This window comes from Musca autumnalis, unplaced genomic scaffold (assembly GCF_047663935.1).
Source record: "Musca autumnalis isolate F117 unplaced genomic scaffold, ASM4766393v1 scaffold_3, whole genome shotgun sequence".
Classification (NCBI taxonomy): domain Eukaryota; kingdom Metazoa; phylum Arthropoda; class Insecta; order Diptera; family Muscidae; genus Musca; species Musca autumnalis.
In genome coordinates, this window is record NW_027411866.1 from 261357305 (window position 1) to 261383159 (window position 25855).

The window sequence follows — 25855 nt, forward strand, 5'->3', positions numbered from 1 at the left end:
ATCAAATTTAAAGAAAGAGACATTTTTATATTGGTTTTATTTATGATTTCCCCCAATAATTATACCCTCAGCCTTTAGGCTAGAAAGGGTATATACACTTTGATGCGACCAAAAATGTGCCTCATCGAAATAACGGTTTTAGACCCCAAGTATGTTTGGACGAAATTCGTTTCGTACAATTTGGGAGTCGACTTAGCCATGTCCGGTAGTCCAAACTTAGTTTAAGTTTGAAGAAGTGAAGTTTGATTCTTTTTTCAATAGGTTGTTCTACCGACCTCATTTACAACGGTAATTTTTTTTCGTGAGTAAGTCAATACATCTTGAGGTAATGGCACAAAAGCTCCAAAACCCTGTCGGCACATATGGCTATTGTGCAAGATAACTTTAAAACTTTTTCGAAAAATGTTTCCAAACTGTATTGTTTTTTGTCAGTGGCTGAGGGTATATCTCCGTCAGCACAGCTGACTGATACTTTCTGACTTGTTTTAGCCGTCCAATGTTATTATAGTTTATCTAGTGTTATTGAAATAAAAGACAGTCACTTCTCTTAACAACTATTTTAAACTATTTATTTGATATTAATTTAGTAAAAAGGAATACAATTTCAATTAGATCGATGTGCCACAACTGTGGTGTTGAAGATTTCGCGAGCAACTAACTTCTGTTTTCTTTTTTGTTGCCTCTTGTCAGAGTTACCATCACTCATCTTATTTGTTAACTGCGGGGACGGAGATGCCACAACCACTCCCCCTCCAGTGACACAGTCACGATCATTCTGGAAAGAAATCTTCCTCGTTGATGGAGTAGGTGCGGTTGAATCTTCAGAAGGAGATTGCGTTGTATGCTGAGTTTTGGTGGAAATTAAATTTTCAAGTTGAATTGGCGTTGCAGTCTGTTTATGACTTATAATGATGTTGGAATTAGAATCGTTGAAGTCGAAAACTGGTTTGAGACGATCGACTGTAACGTTAATGTTTTTGTCCTTGATTCGAATTGTGAATAATCGATCTGTTATTCTGTTGATAACTTCATAAGGTCCAGTGTAAGGAGGTTGTAATGGTTCTCGTACAGCATCTGTTCGTAGAAATACGTGTGAACAGGTATCGATGTCTTTGAGTTTGAACATTTTACTCTTCGTGTGATGTGCAGTTGGAGTTGGACGTAGCATTCGGAAATATTCTCGAAGTTTTTGAAGAAATTCTGTAGAATCAGCCTGTTGATTGTTGTCTTCATAAAATTCGTTTGGAAGTCTCAATTGACCACCGTAGAGAAAATCTGATGGTGAAGCTCGAAGGTCTTCTTTAAATGCAGTTCGGAGTCCAAGTAGTACCGTTGGTAATATGTCAACCCAGGATACTGTTGGATGACACATTAACGCTGCTTTAAAAGTTCGATGCCACCTCTCAACCATGCCGTTGGATTGAGGGTGGTACGCTGTTGTACGTGCTCGTTTAGCTCCTGTGAAAGCTGCTAATGATTTGAAAAGCGCTGATTCAAATTGAGTGCCTTGATCTGTTGTAATTGTTTTTGGGCAACCAAATCTTGAAATCCAAGTTGACCAAAATGCAGTAGCAACTGTTTGAGCGGACATGTTTTTGAGCGGAACAGCTTCAGGCCATCTGGAAAAACGATCTATCATTGTTAGACAGTATCTGTATTCTTGTACTGGTGGCATTACAACAATGTCTAAGTGTACGTGATCAAAACGATTGTCTGGGACGTCGATTTTGTTCGGAGTTAAACGGTTATGTCTGGTAATCTTTGCTTTTTGGCTATGTAAACAATTACGACAAAGATTGATGATGTCTTTTTTAATTCCGGGCCAGATGTATTTTGTTCGTACTTGCTGTAGTGTTGAGCGACCGCTGGGATGTGAAAGTCCGTGCACGGTATTGAAAATTTGTTTGCGCAGTGCGTCCGGAATGTATGGACGGGCGTATCCCGTTGAGATGTCGCAATAAATTGATGTGTTACCATAATGAACTATTTGCAGTTTCAGAGAATTGTTGCCATTAATGATAGTTTTCAACTCATCGTCAGATTGTTGTGCTTTCTGTATGTCTTCGGTTGAAACAGTTGACGGCATTGAGATTTCGTTGAGTCGTGAAAATGCATCAGCGACGGTGTTTTCGGGTCCAGAAAGATAAATTATATCAGTTGTAAATTGTGATATGAAATCTAAATTTCTGAGTTGTCGGGGAGATGCTTTTTCAGGCCGTTGAGAAAATGCGTATATGAGCGGTTTATGATCGGTTTTTATGACGAAATGTCGTGCTTCCAGCATGTGTCGAAAATATTTCACAGCTTTGTAAATAGCGAGCAATTCTCGATCATATGTGCTGTATGACTTTTCAGATTTTGATAACTTACATGAGTAAAATCCTAGAGGTCTCCAAGTACCGTTGAAGTTTTGTTCCAAGACGGCACCGATAGCACTGTCTGATGCATCCGTTACTAATGCTAGTTCTAGATCTGGAGCTGGATGTGCTAACATAGTAGCTTCACCAAGGCTTCGTTTGCAAATCTCAAAAGCGTTTTCTGATTCAGTTGTCCATGGAACTTTGCGTTTATCATTTTTCTTTGAATTCCCAACGAGTTCGTTAAGGGGTGCTTGTTGATGTGCTGCATGTGGTATGCAGCGCCTGTAGTAGTTTATGACACCAATAAAGCGACGAAGCTCACAGATAGTTTCTGGCTTCTTGTAATTTTTTATGGCATCAATACGATCTGTGGGTGGGGAACAACCATTTGCGTTGATTATGTAGCCAAGAAATCTTACCTCAGGTACACCAAAATGGCATTTGTTGGGGTTGATGGTGAGTCCGAAGCGTCGTAAAATTTCAAAGACTACACGAAGATGTTCTCGATGTTGCTGTGGAGATTCGGACATAATGATAATGTCGTCGATGTAACAAAATACGAAGTCAAGTCCTCGGAACACGTTGTCCATGAAACGTTGGAATGTTTGTGTTGCGTTCCTCAAACCGAAAGGCATGTACAAAAATTCTAGTAATCCGAACGGAGTACATACTGCTGTTTTTGCGATGTCTTCTTCAGCCATGGGTATTTGATAATAGGCTCTTGTAAGGTCAAGAGTTGTAAAAATTGACTTACCGTGAAGATTTTCTGCAAAGTCGTGTATATGGGCAATAGGGTAGCGGTCTGGAATTGTTTGTGAGTTGAGTTTACGATAGTCACCGCAGACACGCCAGCCACCTGTTTTCTTAGCGACCATATGAATAGGACTAGCCCAAGCACTCTTTGATGGACGACAAATACCTTGTTCGATGAGATAATCCATTTCGGCTTTAGCTGCTTTTAATTTATCACCCGAAAGACGTCGTGGACGATCAGCAACTGGAGATCCTGTTGTTTCGATGTGATGAACCACAATTAATTCATCTGTTGGTTTCCTAAGCGTTGATGTTTTGGTAATGTCTTCAAATTCCTTTAGTAGATCTGCGAAAGGAGATGCAGAATTCAATGTTGAAATTCCAAATTGTTTTGTTTGCGAAATTACACCACGGTTGGATAATTTGGTTTTGTTGTCGATAAGACGTTTTTGTTTGAGATCAATGAGTAAATCAAAGTTGACTAGAAAATCGGCACCTATTATTGGTGTGTGCACGTCAGCAATCACAAATAACCACTTGAATTCTCGTCGAAGTCCAAGGTCGAGTTTCAATACACAATCACCATATGTTTTGATTTCACTTTGATTTGCAGCCAAAAGTGTAAGTTTGGACGGCTTGAGTTTTTCTTTGATTACACTGTGATACAAAAGTGGACAAAATTTTTTTGCAGGATTTCTGATGCACAAATTCGGTTTTGTGGGAGTCCATAGAAGACGAAAATACCTTTGGTTTCTTTGGGTCACTTCGGGTTTTGATTTTATAACGGTAAATGTAGTGAAAAATGGGCTTTCTTAGATTTTCAAATTTAAACGGGCATTACTTCTTTTTTCCACAGTAATGCCTTTCGAACAAGTCATAGATTTTTAAAATCGGTTAACAAATGGCTAAGTAATAGTGGTTTGAGTGTGACAAAAACGCATTAAAAAACAGTAAAATGTTTTTCCTTGTGCTCTAGCCTGCGTAAACGACACCTAACAGTACAACTATTTACTGTTAACAAGTAGGAAATTTAGTTGGCTTTCCAAAATGGGAAAAACCAACGAAATCGGTTGAAAAATAAATGCGTTATGGCATTTTTTGTGTTTCAACTTTTTGGTTTTTTTTCATATTTTCCTTTATAAAAGTGGGTATCTTAGCATGTATGATTCTAATTGTGATTATCCTGCTTAACAATTACGCACAAGGTATCAATGTTTTATAAAGGAAAATATGAAAAAAACCAAAAAGTTGAAACACAAAAAATGCCATGACGCATTTATTTTTCAACGGATTTTGTTGCGTTTTCCCATTTTGGAAAGCCAACTAAATTTCTTACTTGCTAACAGTAAATAATTGTACTGTTAGGTGTCGTTTACGCAGCCTAGAGCACAAGGAAAAAGATTTGACTGTTTTTTAATGCGTTTTTGTCACACTAAAACCACTATTAATTAGCCATTTGTTAACCAATTTTAAAAATCTATGGCTTGTTTGAAAGGCATTAATCTCCCCATTTAAAGTTGAAAATCCAAGAAAGCCCATTTTTCACTACATTTACCGTTATAAAATGAAAAACCGAAGTGACTCAAAGAAACCAAAGGTATTTTCGTCTTCTGTGGACTCCCATAAAACCGAATTTATGCATTAGAACCCCTGCAAATTTTCACTGTAGCACCGTGTTATAGATGGGGGTACGACTGATACCGCTGATCCAGAATCAATGAGATAACGTGAATTTGTTGACTTGTCGTAAAGATGTAGACGTTTTTCACAAGCGTTGTTGTTATTGCTGCTGTCGCCAACCGATTTGACTGACGACAGCCCAGTTAGTTTTCCGGCTGAAATCGTGAACAATCAGGTTTACATTTTCTTGCTTTGTCACCAAATTTGAGATGAAAATAGCACAAATTTCGCTGGTTTGAATTTTGACCACTTGGCGAACGATTTCTTGATTTGGAACGATGTCGTGTATGCTTACCAATTTGTTGTTGGATTTTGTCGACCTTATCTGAAAGTTCCCTTATTGTTTGGCACATATCGGCGAAAGACATTCTTTGGTTAATTGCATCAACAGCTGGTTGTTGAGATCTTGAAAGAGAATTAACACAATTGTTGTTGTTTGCTTCAAACATTTTGTCAGAAATTTTTGCCAATTTTTCCAGGTCTTCTTCTTCCCAGGCGATTAGAAAAGGTCTCATGTTTTCTGGCATTTGCCCAAGAAACAGTGTTCTGATGATTGCCTCGTTGCCTTTACCAGGAGCAAGTCGTTTCATGTGTGCCAAAATTGACGTTGGTTTCATGCCGTTTGTTTCACCACCTTGTATCAAACGTCGTAGTTTTGACTCGGGAGACTCAGCAATTTTGGAAATAATTCTTTCTTTTATTGCTAAATATTTGCTTGAGTCCGGTGGATTTGTGATAAGGTCTTCAACTGACAACAACACTTCGTCTTCAAGACGGACACTCACCAGATCGAACTTGTCGTTATCCGCTGTTATGTTACACAGGGCAAATGAACGTTCCACTTGCGCAAACCATAAATGCGGGTTTCTTTCGTTAAATTTAGGTATGTGTACCTTTTGTAGACTAGGTCGTGTGTCTTCATGCCGAGTGGCACTACTCAAGGCAGCCAGTTGTTCCTGGAGCGATTGGATTTGCCGTTGCAAGTCTTCTGCCATATTGTTTTCCGTTACGATGTTGCTGCTTTCGAAGAATTCGGCTTCGTCTTCACTACTATTGGAGTCGACCTCTTTATAGTTAATTGGATTGCGTCGTCTCAGTTGCCGTGTTGAATCAACCATAAGTTTTCAAAGTGTTTTTGTTAATAAATTCTGAGAAGCAAAATGACCGTTGAAACTGTTGTCGAGCAAAAGCGGGCATGCACGTTTGTGTACTTGAATGTATGTACGTGTTTATGTGTGCGTATGCCGGTATTATGAATTTCCACGAACTATCGCGATCTGCTTGTTGCAAATTTTTATTTTGTTTTGTTTGTTCGTAGACGGGGTCACCACTATAGTTTATCTAGTGTTATTGAAATAAAAGACAGTCACTTCTCTTAACAACTATTTTAAACTATTTATTTGATATTAATTTAGTAAAAAGGAATACAATTTCAATTAGGTCGATGTGCCACAACTGTGGTGTTGAAGATTTCGCGAGCAACTAACTTCTGTTTTCTTTTTTGTTGCCTCTTGTCAGAGTTACCATCACTCATCTTATTTGTCAACTGCGGGGACGGAGATGCCACATTATGTTTCCGTGCGTGCAACAAATAAGCTTTTTGACTCAATCATGTATATTTGGGGGGTTAGATGATTTTTGGTATACCTGTGCAAAATTACTGGATTTTTTAGATGTACAGGTAAGCCAGAACTACTGCAAAAATATAGTTTTGGCTTCTTGTCCTGCAGGAATGTCCGTCAGAAAATCCGGACACCCCATGTTTCGGCGGTATCCGAATTATCCGGATTAACAAAAATAAATTATTTTCTATGTAGAGTCAGTCGTAATAGGCATATCTTCTTATTTATTTGCACATCCGATGTTCGGATTATACTATACTTGTTACTAGTTTAAGTAATGAAGTGGACTTACAGTGTCGGCCAATACTAAAGCACCCCCTCAGTACATTTTTTAAATGATAATTTTTAAAGAAAGCGTAGTTGTATTTTTTATTAATTTCTCTTTTTGTTTATTTATATGATTGTTATTGGAAAAGTTAAAATCCAAAATTCATTTTAGGTCGCAAATATAAGAGGACAGCTAAAGCACCCGCCCTTTTGAGGTACAACAAAATCTATTGAAATCAATATTTCTCCATTGGCCTACCCAATCCCCTGATCTTAGATCTAGCTTGGGACTCGTTAACTCAAAAAATCAACCGCAAAAGAAGATTTATTTGAAGCCGCAAAAATATATATATCTATTTTTCCCGGCATTTTTTTTTTCGTTCGTTCCCACGCCTCTCACACCCGCCCCAGCCGGCCGAGGGGGCCACCTCCCCTTACGTAGGGAGCACGTACACACCATGGACCGGTCAATGGCGGGTTAGTTGGGGAAAAAACTACCGGCTACAAATTATATCAGCCGATATAAAAATTGTATTACAAACTAGAACAACAACATAATTGAATTAGGGAAATTAATATGTATTTACATTAAAGGCTCTTTAGGCTGAATACTACTGGTTCCGCTGGGGGAGATGTAGTTTGCCGTTAAACAGAGCTCAATTTTTTAGACACTCAACTTTAGAATGAACGAGGGTGATAGATATAAATTAAAAATAGTTTCTGCTCATTAGCTGTGTTCTACTGTTCCGCAGAGGGAGTTGTAGATATACATATGCTGAGCTGAAGGGTTCTTAACAGGCACAAGTAGTTTACAGAACAATAGATTCTAAACTGAGTTACTAAAAATTTTAATACTACATTAAGGAGGATTGGCAACCTGCTTGTTTATACATTATGAATGCAATATTAATTTTTTTAAAGTATGTAATGGTTCAGTTAAAGGTATCGTATTATAGATGTTATTGTATATATCACACAATGAACGTAATGGGTTATTATCTTTATAATTAGTTTTCACAGTAGGCAAATTAATTGGCAAGAAATTGCGGGTTATACGTGAAGTAACATTAAATCTTATTTCTCCTATCAAGTACGGACAGTCAATTAAGCCGCGTAAGAGTTTTATAAAAAATAGCGCTCTTAGTGTAAATCTTCTTTTTTCAAGAGTAGGAAGATCAATTAACATTAAACGGCTTTCGTAAGGTGGGAGTAGCGCGGTCGTGTCCCAGTGCAGACCACGCAGGGCAAACAGTAGGAATTGGATTTGAACCGACTCAATCTTATCCGAGTATGATTTGTAATAAGGGCTCCATAGAATGCAACCACATTCCAGAACTGGGCGGACGAGGCTAACAAACAAACGTTTCGTAACGTATGGGTCATCAAATTCTTTAGACCAACGTTTTATAAAACCCAATAACGATTTAGCTTTATTAACACAAGAATCAATGTGCAAATTGAAGCGCAATTTATGATCTAGTAAAACACCTAGATCTAGGAAAGAGTCAACATTTTCCAATTGATGTGAACCAATATAATAATTGGAGAAAAACGGAAGTGATCTAGATAAGGAAAATTTTTTACACTTTTTGAGGTTCAAAGTCATCCCATTTGCGTAACACCAATTAGTAAAAGAGTGCAGATCATATTGTAGATATATTGAATTACTAAATAAATTCACTTGAAAGAATAGCTTAACATCATCAGCATACATTAAAATTTTGCAGTAACGTATAGCTGAGGGAAGATCGTTAATATATAGTACAAATAAAAGTGGGCCCAGGTGGCTACCTTGCGGCACACCGGAAGAGACGAACTAGTCCTTGGAAAATGACTCGTTAAATAAAACTTTTTGGGTGCGTCCTCCTAAATAAGAGGAAATCCAATTCAATAAAGATTGTGGAAATCCCATGATATCAAGTTTATAAAGCAAATGTTTATGCACTACGGTATCAAAGGCTTTACTAAAATCGGTATAAATAACGTCTGTCTGTTGTTTATAAGAAACCCCTTTATAGACATGAGTTACAAACTCCATGAGATTAGTAATTGTAGATCTGCCTTTCATAAATCCATGTTGAAAAGGTGAAATTATAGATTTAACAAAGTGAGATAGTCTTCGAGAAACTAAAAGTTCAAAAAGTTTTGGGATAGCACTAAGTTTTGCTATACACCTATAATTTTTAACAAAGCATCTATTACCAGATTTGTGAAGTGGAATAATGACGCTCGATCTCCAGAAAGTTGGAAAGTAACCATTATTTAAAGAATAAATAAAGATTTTTGTAAGAGGTTGATAAATTTCATTGGCGCAGGATTTAAGAATATAAGTAGGAACACCATCTGGACCGGGTATGTTTGAAGAACGAAGCGACTTTAAGCCTACAAGGACTTCTTCTTCAGACAATACAATATGAGGTAGATGATTCAGCTTATCAATACTATAGTTATATTGTTCATTTAGAATTTTAGAAGAGTAGGAAGACTGAAAGAAGTCGGCAAACATATTAGAGATTTCGGATTCATCCGAAGATTCTCTGCTACCAAATTTCACACAGCTTGGGAAATTATTAGCCTTTCTTTTAGAATTAACAAATTTAAAGAAGCTTTTCGGGTTGTTTTTGAAATTCCTACTCATTTTATCAAGATAATGCCGATAAAAATGGCAGAATTATATTTATTTCGGGCTACAATATAGCTAGAGTAATTCACTGTGGAGTTAATTTTTTTAAATTTTTTGAAGCATCTACTTTTTATGTTACGCAACCTCCTTAACGTCGATGTGAACCAAGGAGGGCCATGATCAGAAACTTTTGTTATATATGGAGTTGTTTTAGCGAAGGCAGAGTTAAGGTGATTATAGAAATTAGAAACGCTTAAATCTATCGTATCATTAATAACAAATCTTGTACGTAATAAAATTGATTTTAGCCGATTAATATCTGTTTTTCCAAAATTAAATTTAGGAATAATATTTTTCTTAGACCTAGGGGTCGGTCTAGAAATTTGTAGTTGACGGTTAACTGAAAGTGTAGGATGGTAAACATCTTCTGGCATTACAATAGGTAGGCATCTATTCAATGCAACATTGAGTGTAGATGAAAATACTAGATCTAAAGCCCGATCCTTTATGTTTAAAACATTGTTAACTTGGTAAAGACATTGACTAAAAATTAAATCCCAAAAGTCGTCAATTCCAGTGCATGTTGCAGGTATAAAATCTATTCTATTGTCCCCAGGGACCCATGAGATATGAGGAAGATTAAAATCACCCATACAAATTAATTCGGAGGTAGTAGACATTAAAGAAGAAACACTTTGAAATAAATTGGCATGTCTTAGATAGAAGGCTTCTTTCATCTTGGAGACCGGTCCAGTGTTGGATATTTTTTAACCAGGATAATTCTTTTCAGGCTCTGGTTCGCCTTCCTTCCTTCCTTTTGCACTTCTTTACTAAGATGATACTTTTAGGATTTTAATATTTCTTTTTAGCTCTCTATTCGCATATTTATTCTATTTATTCAGAACTTCATCATTTTTCATTCGGTCTGTGTATCATATTTTTAGTAGAGTATATTCCTTATATATATACCTCGAAGGATTCGAGTTTTCTCCGATCGCAGTTTTTAAAATCCAATTTCCTGCTCCATATAGAAGAACAGACCACACGTAACATTTGATAAACCTGTATTTTGTTTGGATATCAATGTCGTGGCTGGTTAGTATTTTAGAGTATTTATAGCCGTCTCTAGCCATCTCTACACGGCACTTTATTTCATTGGATATATTCCTAGATATTTATAAGGAATCCCAGATATCAATCCCAGATATTTAATGGTTTTGACTTTTTAAATTTCGGAGTTGTTTATCCTTAGTGTGAAGTTTCTGGGTAAGTTTTTCCGACTTATTACCATGTATTAAGTCTTTTAAGACCATAAATTTCACTTACATATTGGGGGTTATCATGAATGAAATTTCCCCATGAGTTTCGTCTTTCCGCCGTTGCAACGTAAGGGAAAAAGTGAAAAAATTCACGGGGAATTGCCGTTCATGATAACCCCCATTATGTAAGTTTGTCGATTGATTTCTGAAGTCCAGATATGCTACCAGCCAATTGCGTTGTATCGTCTGCATATCCTATGTTATTAATAAGTGCTCCATGTTCTATACTAATATCTGAACGCTTAGTAATGCTTACTTCCTTAAACCAGAACTGAATGGCACTTAGATGCATGACTCATAATGCTTATTAGTCTAAATTCTTCGCATCTTTTGGCTTTGTCCTTTTTTGGTACAGTAATGAAAATTGATTTAAGCTAGTCTAACGGGTATTTTCCAGTATCATGTACATGGTTGAAGAGTTTTACAAGTAGCTGTATATTATCTCCATCTATCAATTTCAATACCTCTGAGGGAATTTTGTCAGGCCCTGATACTTTATTCACCTTAAGAGCGTTGAGTGCGTATTCTAGTGAAACCCGAACTCTTTAAGCATCGTGTATTATCATGTTAATGAGAATGATGCTCACTTTTCGGGTTTCCCAAAAAAACACCAGAACAAAATATTTGCAAGGTGCCAGTCGAATAATACCTAGCAAAAAAATCCTTTCTAAATAATGGGTTTCTATAGTACTTTTTGTGTTCTTAACTACTTATAAAACCCCCTACCAACCCATTATTTTAACAAGGGCATGTCCAACTGAATTAATATTTTTTTTATGACCACTAGACATACAAATAAAATTAATCTAAACAAGTAAAAAAGCATTAAGTTCGGCCGGGCCGAACTTTTCATACCCTCCACCATAAAATATTCATTCCTGTCCCCAACTTTAAGTGAGTACGTTAAAATGTCAGATAATGTACATAAAATGCTTCATTCGGGAGGCCCTTTTTTATGGTGCCTATATCTAACTGTTGACAATTTTTGGTGGGCTAGAAATTGGGAGGTACTGTTATATAGGGGTTATAATAAAACATGGGCCTATGTTGACAGTTTTTGATGGGAGCCTTTAATGTCAAATAACTCCTAATTCGGTTAAAAAATTTAGCTAGAATCCTCAAAATATCGAAAATCGGTACATAACGTGGGAACCTCAAATGTCATTAACAGCTAGTTCGGAGGTATCTGGGCTATACGAAAATATGAACTTAAATGAACAACTGTTGTTGCAGAATTTTTGTTGACTTTTAAATTTCAAATTACAGAAAGTTCGTCAAAAAATAAAGCTAAGGTACGGAAAATCGGGAGGTTTATTTTGGGGCTATACAAAAACATGGACCTACGTTCGGTTAAACATTTTAAGTAAAATCCTCAAAGTACCGAAAATAGGGAAGTATCGTTATATTGGGGCTATGTTGAAAATTGTTGATGCAGATGTGTGGTGACCACTAAGAACTTCAAATGTCAAATTACTGCTTGTTCGGTTTAATATTGTAGCTAAAATCATCAAATTACTGAAAATCGGGAGGTACCGTTATATGGGGGGCTTTCTTGACAATTTTTGGTGGAGAGGTGTTGTGACCACTAAGAATTTCAAATGTCAAATGTTCAAATTACAGATAATTCGGTTAAAACTTGTTGGTAAAATTCTCAAAATACCTGAAATTGGGCGGTAACGTTATATGGGGGCTATTCCAAAACATGGACCTATGTCCACTAGTTATATAAGTTTATTGACATTTAAGAACCCTAAATGTCAATTGATAGCTAAATCGGTCTGAAAATGTAGATAAAAACGTCAAAATGCCGTAAATCGGGGGTACCGTTATATGGGGGCTATACCAAAACTTGGACCTAGGTCCACAACTTTTGTTATATAAGTTTAGTTACACTTAAGAACCCTAAATGTCAAATTATAGCTATATCGGTTTGAAAATGTAGCTAAACCCGTCAAAATACCGTAAATCGGGGGTACCGTTATATGGGGGCTATACCAATACGTAAATCTATGTCCACAACTTTTGTTATATAAGTTTATTGACTTTTAAGAACCCTAAATGTCAAATTATAGCTAAATCGGCCTGAAAATGTAGCTAAACCCGTCAAAATACCGTAAATCGGGGGGTACCGTTATATGGGGGCTATACCAATACGTGGACCTATGTCCACAACTTTTGTTGTATAAGTTTATTGACTTTTAAGAACCCCAAATGTCAAATTATAGCTACATCGGTCTGAAAATGTAGCTAAAAACGTCAAAATACCGCAAATCGGGGGGTACCGTTATATGGGGGCTATACCAAAACGTGGACCTATGTCCACAACTTTTGTTATATAAGTTTATTGATACTTAAGAACCCTAAATTTCAAATTATAGCTAAATCGGTCTAAAATGTAGTTAAAAACGTCAAAATACCGCAAATCGGGGGGTACCGTTATATGGGGGCTATACCAAAACGTGGACCTATGTCCACAAGTTTTGTTATATATGTTTGTTGACACTTAAGAACCCTAAATGTCAAATTATAGCCAAATCGGTCTGAAAATGTAGCTAAAAACGTCAAAATACCGTAAATCGGGGGGTACCGTTATATGGGGGCTATACCAAAATGTGGACCGATATAGCCCATCATCGAACTTGACCTGCCTGCAAACAAAAGACGCATTTTCCCAAAATATCAGCGTCCTATCTCTATTTTTGTGGATGCTAGAGTGATTACCACAGACGGACGGACGGACGTGCTCAGATCGACTTAGAATTTTACCCTGATCAAGAATATATATACTTTATAGGGTCGCAAATGAGTATTTCAATGCGTTACAAACGGAAAAACAAACTTAATATACCCTCCATACTATGGTGGAGGGTATAAAAATGTCTATTTTCGGAACAGTTGAGGTGGAATTTTTTTTCAATTTCAGCACACTTCATATTTTTATTTTATTTCGCTATCTGCCGGATTTAATCATGTGAACTTCTGATTTGTAGCCGAACACACTATACACTCGGTCAGGCGCACGGACATTAAGATTTGTTTAAAGGCTAACATGTGCACCACTATATGTTCTTTATTTTGTCAACAAAAAGCTCGCGTGCCGACGGTGAGAGTTAAACACACAACCCTAGGATTTGTAGTCGGACACACACGCTCTGTGCCACCGTACTCATAACATAGTAAGGAGTAATATAAGTAGTTATTTTTTACATTACTTTGTAATGGGCTACATAATGACAAACGGATCCGAATTTTTGCTGTTGTGGAAATCTGTTTATATACTCCAGCTGCTTCTTTTAGTTTTTTGTGTAGTTTTGTGTGTTCTGTTCTCTAGTGATTCAATTTCCTTGGCATTTTTTTCAAGCTGATCGGGTTTTGTAGCCCTTGTAGCAGTTCGTATTTCCTTATTTATTTCCCAGTATATTTCATAGTTGATACTTTTGTATTGGCTTCGCAATACCCGCGATTCCTTTATTTCGCCCGTGATCCATTCTTCTTTCGAGGTTATAACCGTGTTTCCTAAACATTCACTTGTGGTTGTGGTGATATTTGTTTTGACACTATCCCATACATTTCCCAAATCGTCTCTGTTTATATACTCAAGTTTGTAATTAATTTGTGCTTTAATTTACCTTCTTACGTTTGGATCATTCATTTTTTGCAGATCAATTCAAGATTATTAATTGTTCGCATTACAACTTACAACTTATAGGGCCCCCTCGGTCGGCAGGGGCGAGGAAGAGAGGCGTGGGAACGTTCGAACAACTGCCAGCTGCCAACTGGTTCCGAGGGAACATCCGCACCAGGACACGTTGTGCATTTTGTGACTCACGAATAATATCGCTTTTCTTATTAGTACGCAATCAATGTATATGTAAAGCATTATATGAAATGTGATGTGTTTTGTTGTTAGTCCTATATCTACATTAGCAATTTTCCTTGCGGCAATTGTCAGATTGATGGAGAGAGAGGTTAGGTATATGGTAACCCTTTGCCTCTCAACACCCTCTCTCACCGACAAACCGACAATTGCCGCAAGGAACTCAAAATGTGCAAAAGTCGTAAAAACTCTTTAGTTCTGGAACACAACTATTATTTCAAAGTGGTTTGTGCGTGTCCGTTTTCAATACTTTCATAAAATAAACGATATTTTAGTCATTAGTAGGCAAAAATTCATTCAGTCTTGAAGTAAGAAATACTTTTTGTGAAAAAAGGTCAAAAAGTCATAACGCTAATGTACATGTGTATATGTATATACAGGAGTGTTCACATAGCTGCATTGGTTTTAGCTGCGTTTTGGCTTTAGCTGCCCAGTTTCATTTTTCTTGCGTAGAACAAATTTGCTATTTTATACCAAATTTATTTAAGATAAACTCCGCCATTGCCGGTACCAAGCCCGAATGAGAAAGGACGAGGGTTTAGGCGAAGGGTTGGTAACACTCCCTTACAAAAAAAACCTACTACCATGAAAAAATAAAGGAAAAGAGAAACAAATCCTCCAAATGATGACGACCCCCGCAAACGTTTTAAGGACCATGATCTGCGAATCTGTACATGGAATGTACGAAATTCAGATGGTGCAGTTCACACACTATCGAAAGTACTTCATGAGTACAGAAAACCTCGCAACCATACCATAGCTGCCATGACACCAGACGCGAATTTGGCTGTGGATTTGTAGTTAGCCAGATGCTTAAAGAACGGAATGAGGCTGATTGATTTCGCAGCTGCCAGGAACATGATAATTAGCAGCACCAAGTTTAGACATCCCGATATACACAAGGCCACATGGAAGTCACCAGATCATAAAACAAGAAACCAAATTGACCATGCTGTGATAGATGGAAGGCATGCGTCGTGTGTGCTGGACCTGACATCATTTCGAGGAGCAAACATCGACTCGGATCACTACCTTGTTGCAGCTAAGGTACGCACGCGGCTGAACGTAGCGAATAAAATACGTCCCAACACAGCGAGAAAGCTGGACATCGGAAAGCTGCAATCCCAGGAGACAATCACAACATATTCCACTCAATATAAGCACTCCTTTTCCCGATAACATAAAAGCACAATGGCAAAGCATAGCCCAATCCAATGATGAACAAAACAGTACTCTAGCGTCGATTACTCTTAATCGCAGCCTTAATTGACACAAGTACAATCAAAAATATACACATCGTTTTATAAATATTTTGAAACAATATGCAACTTTTACTATTTTAGAATACAATTAAAGTTTTAAAACATAAAAAAGTTAAGAAAAGCCAACAAAAATGCAGTGTGAAATATTTAAGAGAAAATGTGTCAGATTATCAGCTGCAAGAACTGTGCTTGGATACGAAAAACCTCCAGCACACCATGAAGAGTGTTGGAAATCTATCCTTAGTTCGACTTATGGAACAAATGTTCTGTGCGCAAGCAGAGTCACCAATAACTAACTTTGTTATTTTAACAAACAAATGTGTTTGTCTCCAATTTCTGGGGCGAATTTTTAGAAGGTTTAGATGAGTGTACAAAATCCAAACGCAACCCGACAAAACTAACCCCAATTTGATGGAATATTGTGGAGAATGTAAAACCCCAGAAACAACACAACGTTTATAATTAACTGGCAGCATTGTTTGGAATCGATGTATTGGTAAAATTGGCATTCGAACGTTCTCTTCTCTTGGCCATAAATACTTAAGAGAACGACAAAACTCAAAATACAGAGAAAAGTCAGCAGGAAAACACATCCATTGATGTTTATCATAATTGTGTTGTTTACTAAACAATAGTCAGGTCAGGTCAGTACGTTTGTTTGTCTGTCTGTCTGTATGTTTGTTTGTTTGCTCCACGTATGGACTCGCCATATGTTTTGTGGCGGATAAAAAACGACCAGCTGTCTTTTCAAACAAAGTTAACACACCCGTAAATGTCTCTCGCAAACACCCAGTGCCGATGGTTTATGCGAGTAACGGATGTGTATGTGTGTGTGTATCTGTGTTGTTGCTCATTTCCCTTTTCTTTCCTTTCCGCCGCCGCTCGCTGCATTTTCACATTTCGATACATTTATTGTGGGTTCTTATAGAACGTTGGTGCGTATGTGTTGGTGAGGATGTGAGAATGGGCGGTAGTGGCAATGTGTGTTTGTGTGTGTGTGAATCTATGTGTTCAAGTGTTTTAAAGTATTTTTTAGCACTCTTCTGCTTTTGTTTGGTGGTTACTTTTCAATTATTTTCAGTACAATTTTACGCGTTGAAAGAGCTTAACAACAACAGGTGGTTGGTTGATTCTTGTATTATTTTGAGTACTTATTTTCATTTTTGCATGAATTAAATTAAAAGCAACAACAAGAACAAAAATAATTATCTAAGGAATTAGGTAAAAGTGAACAGTATTAGGAAAGGTCCGAATATTGTTGTTGTCCGTAAATATCCCGAATGACCAAATGTTCTAACGAAAGTACAAAATTAGGGTGCCTCCACATACCTACAACAAGTACAAAAGGAAATAACAACAAAGTGAAACCAGTTCAAAAAGTCAGTCAGCTGTTGTGGCAATTGAAGCAAAAAATAACCACACACGTTTACAAGGAAGACAGTCGTTGACATTGATTTGTTGTTGTTGGTTCGGTGCTACTGAATATTTACTTGTGCGAAAGTGTATCCCAAAACAAATATTTGTCTGTAGACCTGGTTGAATTTGGATTACCACCAGAGGACCAGAGGAAGTAGAAGTTGTTGCTCTCACGCTCTCTTCTTTTTATAATTTTGGGTGTTCGTTGTGTTCTCACAGCCCCTTACTGCTGCTTTGCGCTTCGTTTCTACACCACTGCTGTTTTTCCAGTTTAGTAAATGTAAAGAAGTGTGAACGTGCAGATCGCCATCATATCAGCTGGTTGTTTGCCTGGTTTGCTGAACTCACTCTGCAGTCTTGTTTGAAACCGTCGTGACCATCGCGCACAATTTCACACTGTCGAACGAAACGGGTTGAAGAAATGGAATAACAAATTGTGATGTAAAGAGAAATAAGAAACAAAAAAAACACTTACCAGAATGTGCCAAAACGAGAACAAGTAATTTTCCAAATATAAATTACGTGATATCAAAAAAATTCAACACATCAGATTTAAATTTTTTTTAAATCAATTTCAATTCGTTGTCATAGGAATATTTTAGCAAAAAGTTACGTTAATTTTGTTCATTATTACAAGAGAAGAAAAAAGTCTGACATCATCGATCATTGAATTAATTTAAAAAGGAGTCCCAAATCCACGAATAACCAAATATGAAGTACGGAAGTAGACAATGAAGTGACGCACGTTTGTCTCAACATCCAAAATCACAAAATCAATAAGAAAACAAAAACCGATCATTGTACAATCAGCCATCAATCAATAATAACGGAATACCACCCCACCGCCAGTAATCCTCCCCTCCGTCGTCTAATTGTTACAAATCCAAACAAATCTAATGAAAATGTAAATAAATGAAACACAACAACAACATAACATAGAAAATAATGTGTATATCAAGTGAAATTGAGTAAACGGCAAATAGAACGACAACAAAACAAACGGAAAACACACAAAGAACAAAAGTCGATATTTTTCATTTATATTTTCAAAACATTCATTCTAATATCAGTTCAAGTGCGTGAGTGCGTCTGTGGAATTGTGGAACAAAACAAATATACAATAACAATAATCGCCTAATTATGAAGCCACAATCTACAACGAAGAAGGTTGCTCCCGATGGTGGTTGGGGCTGGGTAGCCTGTTTTGGCGTAAGTCTGGTCAATGTAAGTAATCCAAATCTTTTTTCACTCTATCAGAACACCTACATACATATATGCCATGTACCTATGAACCATAACAAAGAAGAACAACAACTGCTTTTGTTCTTTGTCATCCGTAGGCTACCGGTTCTCACCTCACCTAGTTATTGTTCCAATCAACAGCAGCAACAACAACAACGATGTTCGGTTCTTATCATAACACAATGTACTATGTTTGTTGTACTGGGTGACACATTACCTGCCAATCCATCCAGGGGTGATGTTGTAAAACCAAACCATGGTATCTTCCAGTTTTGTTGTTGTTATTCGGAAGGGTGTAATTTCTTTTGAAATCGTTATGGCGATCACGCTCATAAAACGTGATTTCAAAAATCGAATGGAAAAATTCCATTCTGTGTTTTGCTTTGTTCATTTATCCAAATTTATTTCGGTATTGAGTTTCGTATCGTCTTGACTTGAAGAACTTAAAGAACAGCGAAGAAGAAGAAGAACAATAAGAAACAAATCATTTACGTCGTCCATACAATAAAATACTATGTATACCCAGTGAACATTTTGCACGATGTGTCTGAAATCATTTGAATATTTTCAGAATATTGTCGGATATATGAAGTATATTTTGAAATAGCCGCAGTTATTCATTTTCCATCTCAGTAATCTTTACCTTTCAGGATGTAGGTACCTGCAGTATTCATAGAAAACTGCAAACGTCGAAAAAAGCTAATTTTTGGATAGCAAAATTAAGTTTACACGACAATATTTGAAATATAATATTTTTAAATTGTATTAAAACGTTAGCGTTTGCAATATTTCATGAAAACTGATTTTTTCAAATGGACTTATAAAATGTTGACAGGGTTAATAGTCCTACATAGCAAGCGAGCAAAGGTTAAAGTGGATAACTCCAATACTTTTAGTATTAATTAAAAGCTCAGAGGTCAACTTTCCTTGTCGGGCTTTGCTTTTAGAATACCCCTAGTAGAAGCGAAGATAATTGCATAAACGTTGACTTTTTCTCTACGTACTTAAGTTTTTTGCCTATTGCGACCCCTGAATATTATCCGACCATCACCAAAATCAACATATTTCTACTTCTCTGGGATCCCCATCAACATTCAAAATTTCCAAACTTTCACATTTTCACAGTCGTTATGTATAAAACATTCCGTGTAAAAGCCGCATTACTCTCATTCGTACGTGATTGATAACGACCAAAATGTTTGCCCCTTAAGATTGACATTTTATGAGACATTTTTCATTCTACAACGTTTTTTGCTTTTTCTTTAAACTTATGACTTCTTGAGTTACGTCTTTGGACATTTCACGTGAAATATGGATCTACGACCATTATTATATGTGTTTGAAACATTTGACACACAACCAATTTATAAAACCCTCCCCACATAGTGGTGTATGGTATAATAAGATTTATTTTTATGATCGTTGTCTTGTCAGTATTCAGATTGCAATTTGAGGGTGAGCTATGCTAACGTATGGCACCGAAACATGCCCTACATTAGCACGGGTAGACAGTTGAACCTGGATTATCCGAGAATCGATTATCCGGGAATCTCCTTTATCCGGGATAGAAAAAAATGTTGGTCTTTTTCCATTTCCTCTATTTTTCGTTATATTATTATTATCCGGGAGTAAAAGCAAACTTTCCAATTAATTTGATTAAGCAAACAAAAGAAAACTGGAAATTCTCCCGTATTACACTATTTGTATATTAAAGGTATCAAAAAAACCATGAGACAAAGTTATTTCCTATCCTTCTATAAAATTTGGTTAATTACCTTAACAAATATAATAAACATTGCAGAGTTTATTATTGTACAATATTATGGCATTTTTACTTGAAAATGTATTAAAAAACTGCATCGATTATCCGTAATGCCTCCGGTCCCGACCGTCACGGATAATCGAGGTCCGACTGTATTAGTGTTTCTGGGATTTTTGTTCCATGATAGGTGGCTTTATTTCTAATTTGCTAACTTAGTCCAAAGTAGCATCTGCTTGTCAATATTATTCTTCTCCTTATTTCAGAACTGATGTTGTTTGTCTTATTTATAGCGGTGATGATTAACTACTTCATAACAAAAGTTACTATTTTATTATCCCCAATCTTTTTCTAATTTGTTAATTTGTATTTGAAATGCAGACAAAATGTTCACTGGGATATGTCCAACTGTGTGCATTTGTGAAATGAAAAATGCAACTAAATATCAAACAGATCAAAAATGTTCAAAACTGTTTAAAACAGAGAATGCACACATTCGCACTCAAACTGCAATAAAACATACAATACGAGGGGAACTAGAAAATTTTCTGGTCTAATAATGAAAACGCGTATATTTATCACCAAAGTGGTTTTATTGTTTTTCAAAGTATTCTGATCTTTCATGCGCTCAAACCAATTGTTGAAGCACATTTTCCACTCCGATTGAGACACCTCCAAAACATGGGTTTTGAACGCTTAAACAGCATTTTCTGGCGAATAAAATCGTTGACCACGCGTTTTTTTTTTCTTGATGTGCGGGAATCAAGTGAAGTCATTGTGCTCCAAGTCAGGGTTGTACGGTGGATGACCCATCAATTCCACGTTTTGTACGGCGCTGGTTTGAAGCGATGTGTGAGAGCTCGCATTGTCATGGTGCACAATGATTTGTCTTCTCTTGTTCGCAACAAATTGTAGTGTACCACTCAGAGTTAACCGTCCTACGTTTCTCATGCCGTATAGTAGCCACATGGTCAGTTTAACCGAAGAACATTTGCTTCGAATAGCTTTTTCCATGAACAACTTTCGTTGGATTTCGATTGCCTTCGAAGACCCCCACGGTCGACTGCTGTTTTTTTTTTCGGTCTTATACGCATACATCCAAAATTCGTCGTCTGTGAAGATCTTATAAATGTCGTTTGAGACATCGCGATCGTATTTATTCACAATTTCTTTGCACAAATCGACAAGAGCCTTTTTTTTGAGCGATTATCAAATTGTGCTGGATCTGCGGCCAGGAGTTCATGCAATATCAAATGTTATTTGGTGGAAGAAATGCCCAAGGATGCCTCTATTCCACGGTATATAACATGGCGATCTTGCATTATCCGTTCACCCACGGTTTAATTTTTTTCTGGCACAACGGCCGTTTTGGACGACGAATGAAGATCGTGAGCTTCATTTTTAGTGAGTGTCGGCCACGATTGAATTCATTCAACCAGTCTTTCATAGTGCTATACGATGGTCCTTTATCTACATTCAAAGAATTAATTTGATCATTGCACATGGAAAGTTGTGAAAAATGATCGGACGAAAATGTTCACAAGTAAATTCCCTTTTTTTCAAAGTGATTTTTTCAAGTCGCTGTAAAGAATGCAACACATGATCGTATGCCAAATTGTCCTGAAACTTTTCTAGTTCCCCTCGTATATACTGTGTATTTCGACCACTTTGTTGTTTGTTACCCAAAACGTTGGAAAATGAACAGAAATGAAACGATGGCTAATTTGTTAAGGCAAACCCAACAATGATTCCACTCATTTACTTATGTATGTATGTATGTTCATATGTGTATGTACATATGCTATGCGCATACATATAGTTGTATATTTACACTTGTATACAAATCCTTTTAAGGACATTTTACATTAAAAATATTTGCAATGATCATTCTAAAACGATTAATACACTACATCTAATTTGACGTTACTAATTGTAGCGAGTAGTAGGATACTTTCTACCTGTTTTAATCCTGCAAGGAATTCTTATAGGAAGCTAATGAGAAGTAAATTTAAAATTAACGAGGGACATAATTATGTATGTATGCACACATACTTTTTATCTCTCTAACTGTTTGAACAGGCCTGTCAAATTGATAAGTAAACTTATACAATGAACAAGAAAATCTGTCTATCTGAAACTTTTGTAAAGTTACAGGTTGTAATTTAAAATTCTATTACGTTGAAGGTCTAACTAAGTGTAGTGCCAGTGACATGAAACTTATTTGTTCTTGTTCGCGCTAAATAAAATTATTACCAAGTATAAAAGATCATCAGTAAGTGTAAAACAAATGTCGGAAGAAAGATTAAACAGCAAAATTGTCATAAAAATTTAAAATAATTTCATGTTTGTATGTGTTTAAACTTTTTGCGGATGAAATATTAATGTTCCTGTTTTAATGTTTTCATTATGTAAATAAATTTATTTTTTATTTTTTTTTTCTCTCTCTTTTTGTATAAATTTTGTTATTTATTAATGCCTTAAATTTTGGCATTAATCAATGGATGTATATGGACTTTCCACTGTAGGTGTATTTATATTTTAGGATATAAACAGATACTTAATTACTTTACCTTAAAAGCGTTATTAACAAATTTAAATGATTTCACCATAATCGATAAGTTATTATTGTTGTTATTAATAATCCATGATCACACGTAATAAACGTGAGCGTGACACCTAAAAGACATCAAAACCAGTCTTTAAATTGTAAATCATTTTCGTTCTGGCATGCTGAAGATTTCAATCTACATATAACAATATTCAAATCTCAAATTAATACACTCAAAGTCTTGTGAATAGGTTCACCGTGCCCATATAGGTATGCACGCATTAATGTACAATTAAATTGACCCCAAAAAATATTTTTTTTTTTGGAACTCCCACCCTCTAATTTTTTTTCAATTTTATTCAAAACCCTTGTAATGAAATTTTATGGCGATCGGTTAACGTTAACCTGTGCCAACCTAGCGATCTTTGTTTCCATAGTAATTTGTATGGTGTCAAAACGTGCATTTTCACAAAAATTCCCTAAAGGCCGCAATTATGGCCCAATCAATGAAAAAACTTTACCAGTTCATTGTTGTTGCTAAAAAATGAATCCTAAAAAGTTGTGAAAATCGGATCGGATTTTGATATAGCTCCAATATGCATATTTGGCCGATTTTGGGTATTTGTTGTCCTATATAGCTACACGCAGAAAAATTTATGTTAGAAATATGTTTGGATCCAAACATAATTTGTTTGTGTCCAAACAAATATATGTTTGGAACATTTTGTCACATATCTTAACTTTATTTGTTTCGGTACAAACATATTTTGTATGTTAGAACATATTTTTTTATGGGTGAAGAGAGGATTTTTGTCAAAGAGAGTAACAACAGGGCTCTCGCGGCTGCAGAATGCTGTTTTATAATAAAGAGGAAAAGAAAAAAATGGTATTAATTATGTTATTCTTTTTTTTCAGTTCTCTCAATAAAATCGTTGAATAAAGACGGTAAAGTGAGTGAATAAATCAGTGTTTATAATTGATTCACGATGGTGAAGGGAAATATTTTATTGGACAAGGAAGAAATCATATTTAATGTTGGTAATTACATCAACACATTTTTCATATACATACATATGTATGTATATTTGAAATATGGATGTACCTATTTATTACATTATGTAATCATTTGATTCCAGTTGCCTATTTTCCGCTAATGATTTCAACTTTGAAGAAGATGTGTTTTATTCCACAACTAAGGAGAAGCGTTCAACGATGCTTCTATATATTTTTTTTTACTTTTTAAAAGTGCGACTTTTAATAAATTATTTTATTCAGCATTTCTTTTATTAAAGTCTGTTATGTATTTCTTTGGAATGTTTTACGTACCTATGTTTCTGTTGTTACTTTTGCTTTTTTTATGCCTTTCAATAAACCACCACCATTTATAAACGTGTGATTCACATTGAAATTTACGCTCCAATGCTCTCAGAAAGCGCCCACTGGTGCATGTGTAGGTTTTTTTTTGTAACTTTTGGGTTTGTATTTGTTTGCACCCAAACATATAATTTGTTTGCACCCAAACATATGTTATGTTTGGGACAGATTGCAAACAAATATATATTTGCTGCAAAATATATGTGGGACATATGCTAGAGAGGCGTTGTTTTCCTCCGTGTATATTAAAATCCAGGGAGGATCATCTTTCAGTGATTTCATTTAGGTCCACATATCCTATATGGAATAAGTAGGTACAACTTTTTTTAATGTTTTAAGAAATAAACCTGTTAAGATAACCATGTTAACATTATAACTTTTTTCGGATTTATTTGACGTATGGAATTTACATTCGAAATCCAGTGGATTAATTAATGTGCCTTTATTACTGTTTTATGTGAAATACAGTTTACCTATTCAGATTAGTTCGAGTGTAAAAACATATTGTGTAGCCGACATTTGCTAAACACTAACTGGTTTATTTCTATTTTAAATTCTCCGCACATCAACAGATACGTGATATACAGTTTCCCATGGCACAATTACCCAGGTAGTGGCATCGTAAAATTTTGAATATGTTATGTCAAAACTTTCTTTATGTTGTTGGGGAAATTACAACAAAAATAATTTTTTTATAAAGGGATTTGGCTTTTCATATTCGATCAGCTGGTGTGATACCACTACCTTGTAGTTCTGCCATGCAGTTTCCGAATAGGTGAATAAACCCGAAATCGAAAACGGTTTCAGCTGTTCAATTATTTTTTGCAAAAATGTCTTCATTTTTTTATTATGTTTTGAATATGGGTCGATTAGTCTTCTTTGTTTACTTATAAATAAAATGGATTATCAGAAAAGTAAACAGCTATGTTTACCAACGACTTCTTTAAAATGTCGCTGATTGTATAAACTTTCAATGTCAATTTACTGAAGCACCTACTTTGATACAAATATTGATTTGTCATCTATCACATATTAATTGTTGTATGTGTGTTTTCGAGAGCTCTGAACTCTAGACCGAAACAGCTGATCAATTGACTGGTTCCAGACATAATTAAAATCTTAATTTTTGTTCGTTTTTTGTTTTTAAATAACCCATTTCCAATATGACTTGAAAGAAAATTAGCTTAAAATATATTTATTTAATTATATTTAAAAAATGGTAAACATATGATTCATTTTGGATTAAAACTGTGCTGTTGTCTGAATCCGTATATTTGTTGCCGCTGAACTCGGTTTTGCGTTCTAAGAATTGATATGCATTGCAGCACTTCAAACAATTCTGTAGAGTGTAACGATACACTATAGAACAAAACTTGTCTGACGAAAAGGTATTTATAATATGGCTGTTCTACATCGTACAATATCAATTTTTCCTTTAATATATCGAAAAATAGTAAAAATTAGTTGATTCTGCCAGATTTGGAACATACCAAATGCTCCTCCTAATTGTTGTAAAGAAATAATATGTTCCTCCTTGGTTATTCATCTGAAGAACTCGGGTATAATCATGTGACTTATGCCGCTTCCATCCGACTACAACCCTACCTGTAAGTAAAGATGGGAAATGGGTAAATGCCCAAATGGTAAATACCAATATGTGGGTATAAATTACAGAAACTGAAATTATCAAATTATATGCGAAAACTCAGTGGTTTAGCAAATTTTAACTGACTATGAATAATATTACCTTTTT

The 25855-nt window shown here is 35.8% G+C and overlaps 2 protein-coding genes across 2 annotated transcripts in view; one reads left to right on the forward strand and one right to left on the reverse strand.

Annotated features, from left to right (window-relative positions):
• Positions 1-25855, reverse strand: part of LOC141399475 (uncharacterized) — a 107360-nt gene that overhangs the window by 25072 nt on the left and 56433 nt on the right. The window lies entirely within an intron of this gene.
• The window catches only part of LOC141399477 (uncharacterized), a 31605-nt gene continuing 22552 nt past the window's right edge, over positions 16803-25855 (forward strand). The window contains exons 1-2 of the mRNA XM_073978329.1: positions 16803-16884; positions 17771-18403. Coding sequence (XP_073834430.1) covers positions 18320-18403 — 84 coding nt within the window. The 5' untranslated portion in view covers positions 16803-16884; positions 17771-18319. The remainder of the gene's footprint in view (positions 16885-17770; positions 18404-25855) is intronic.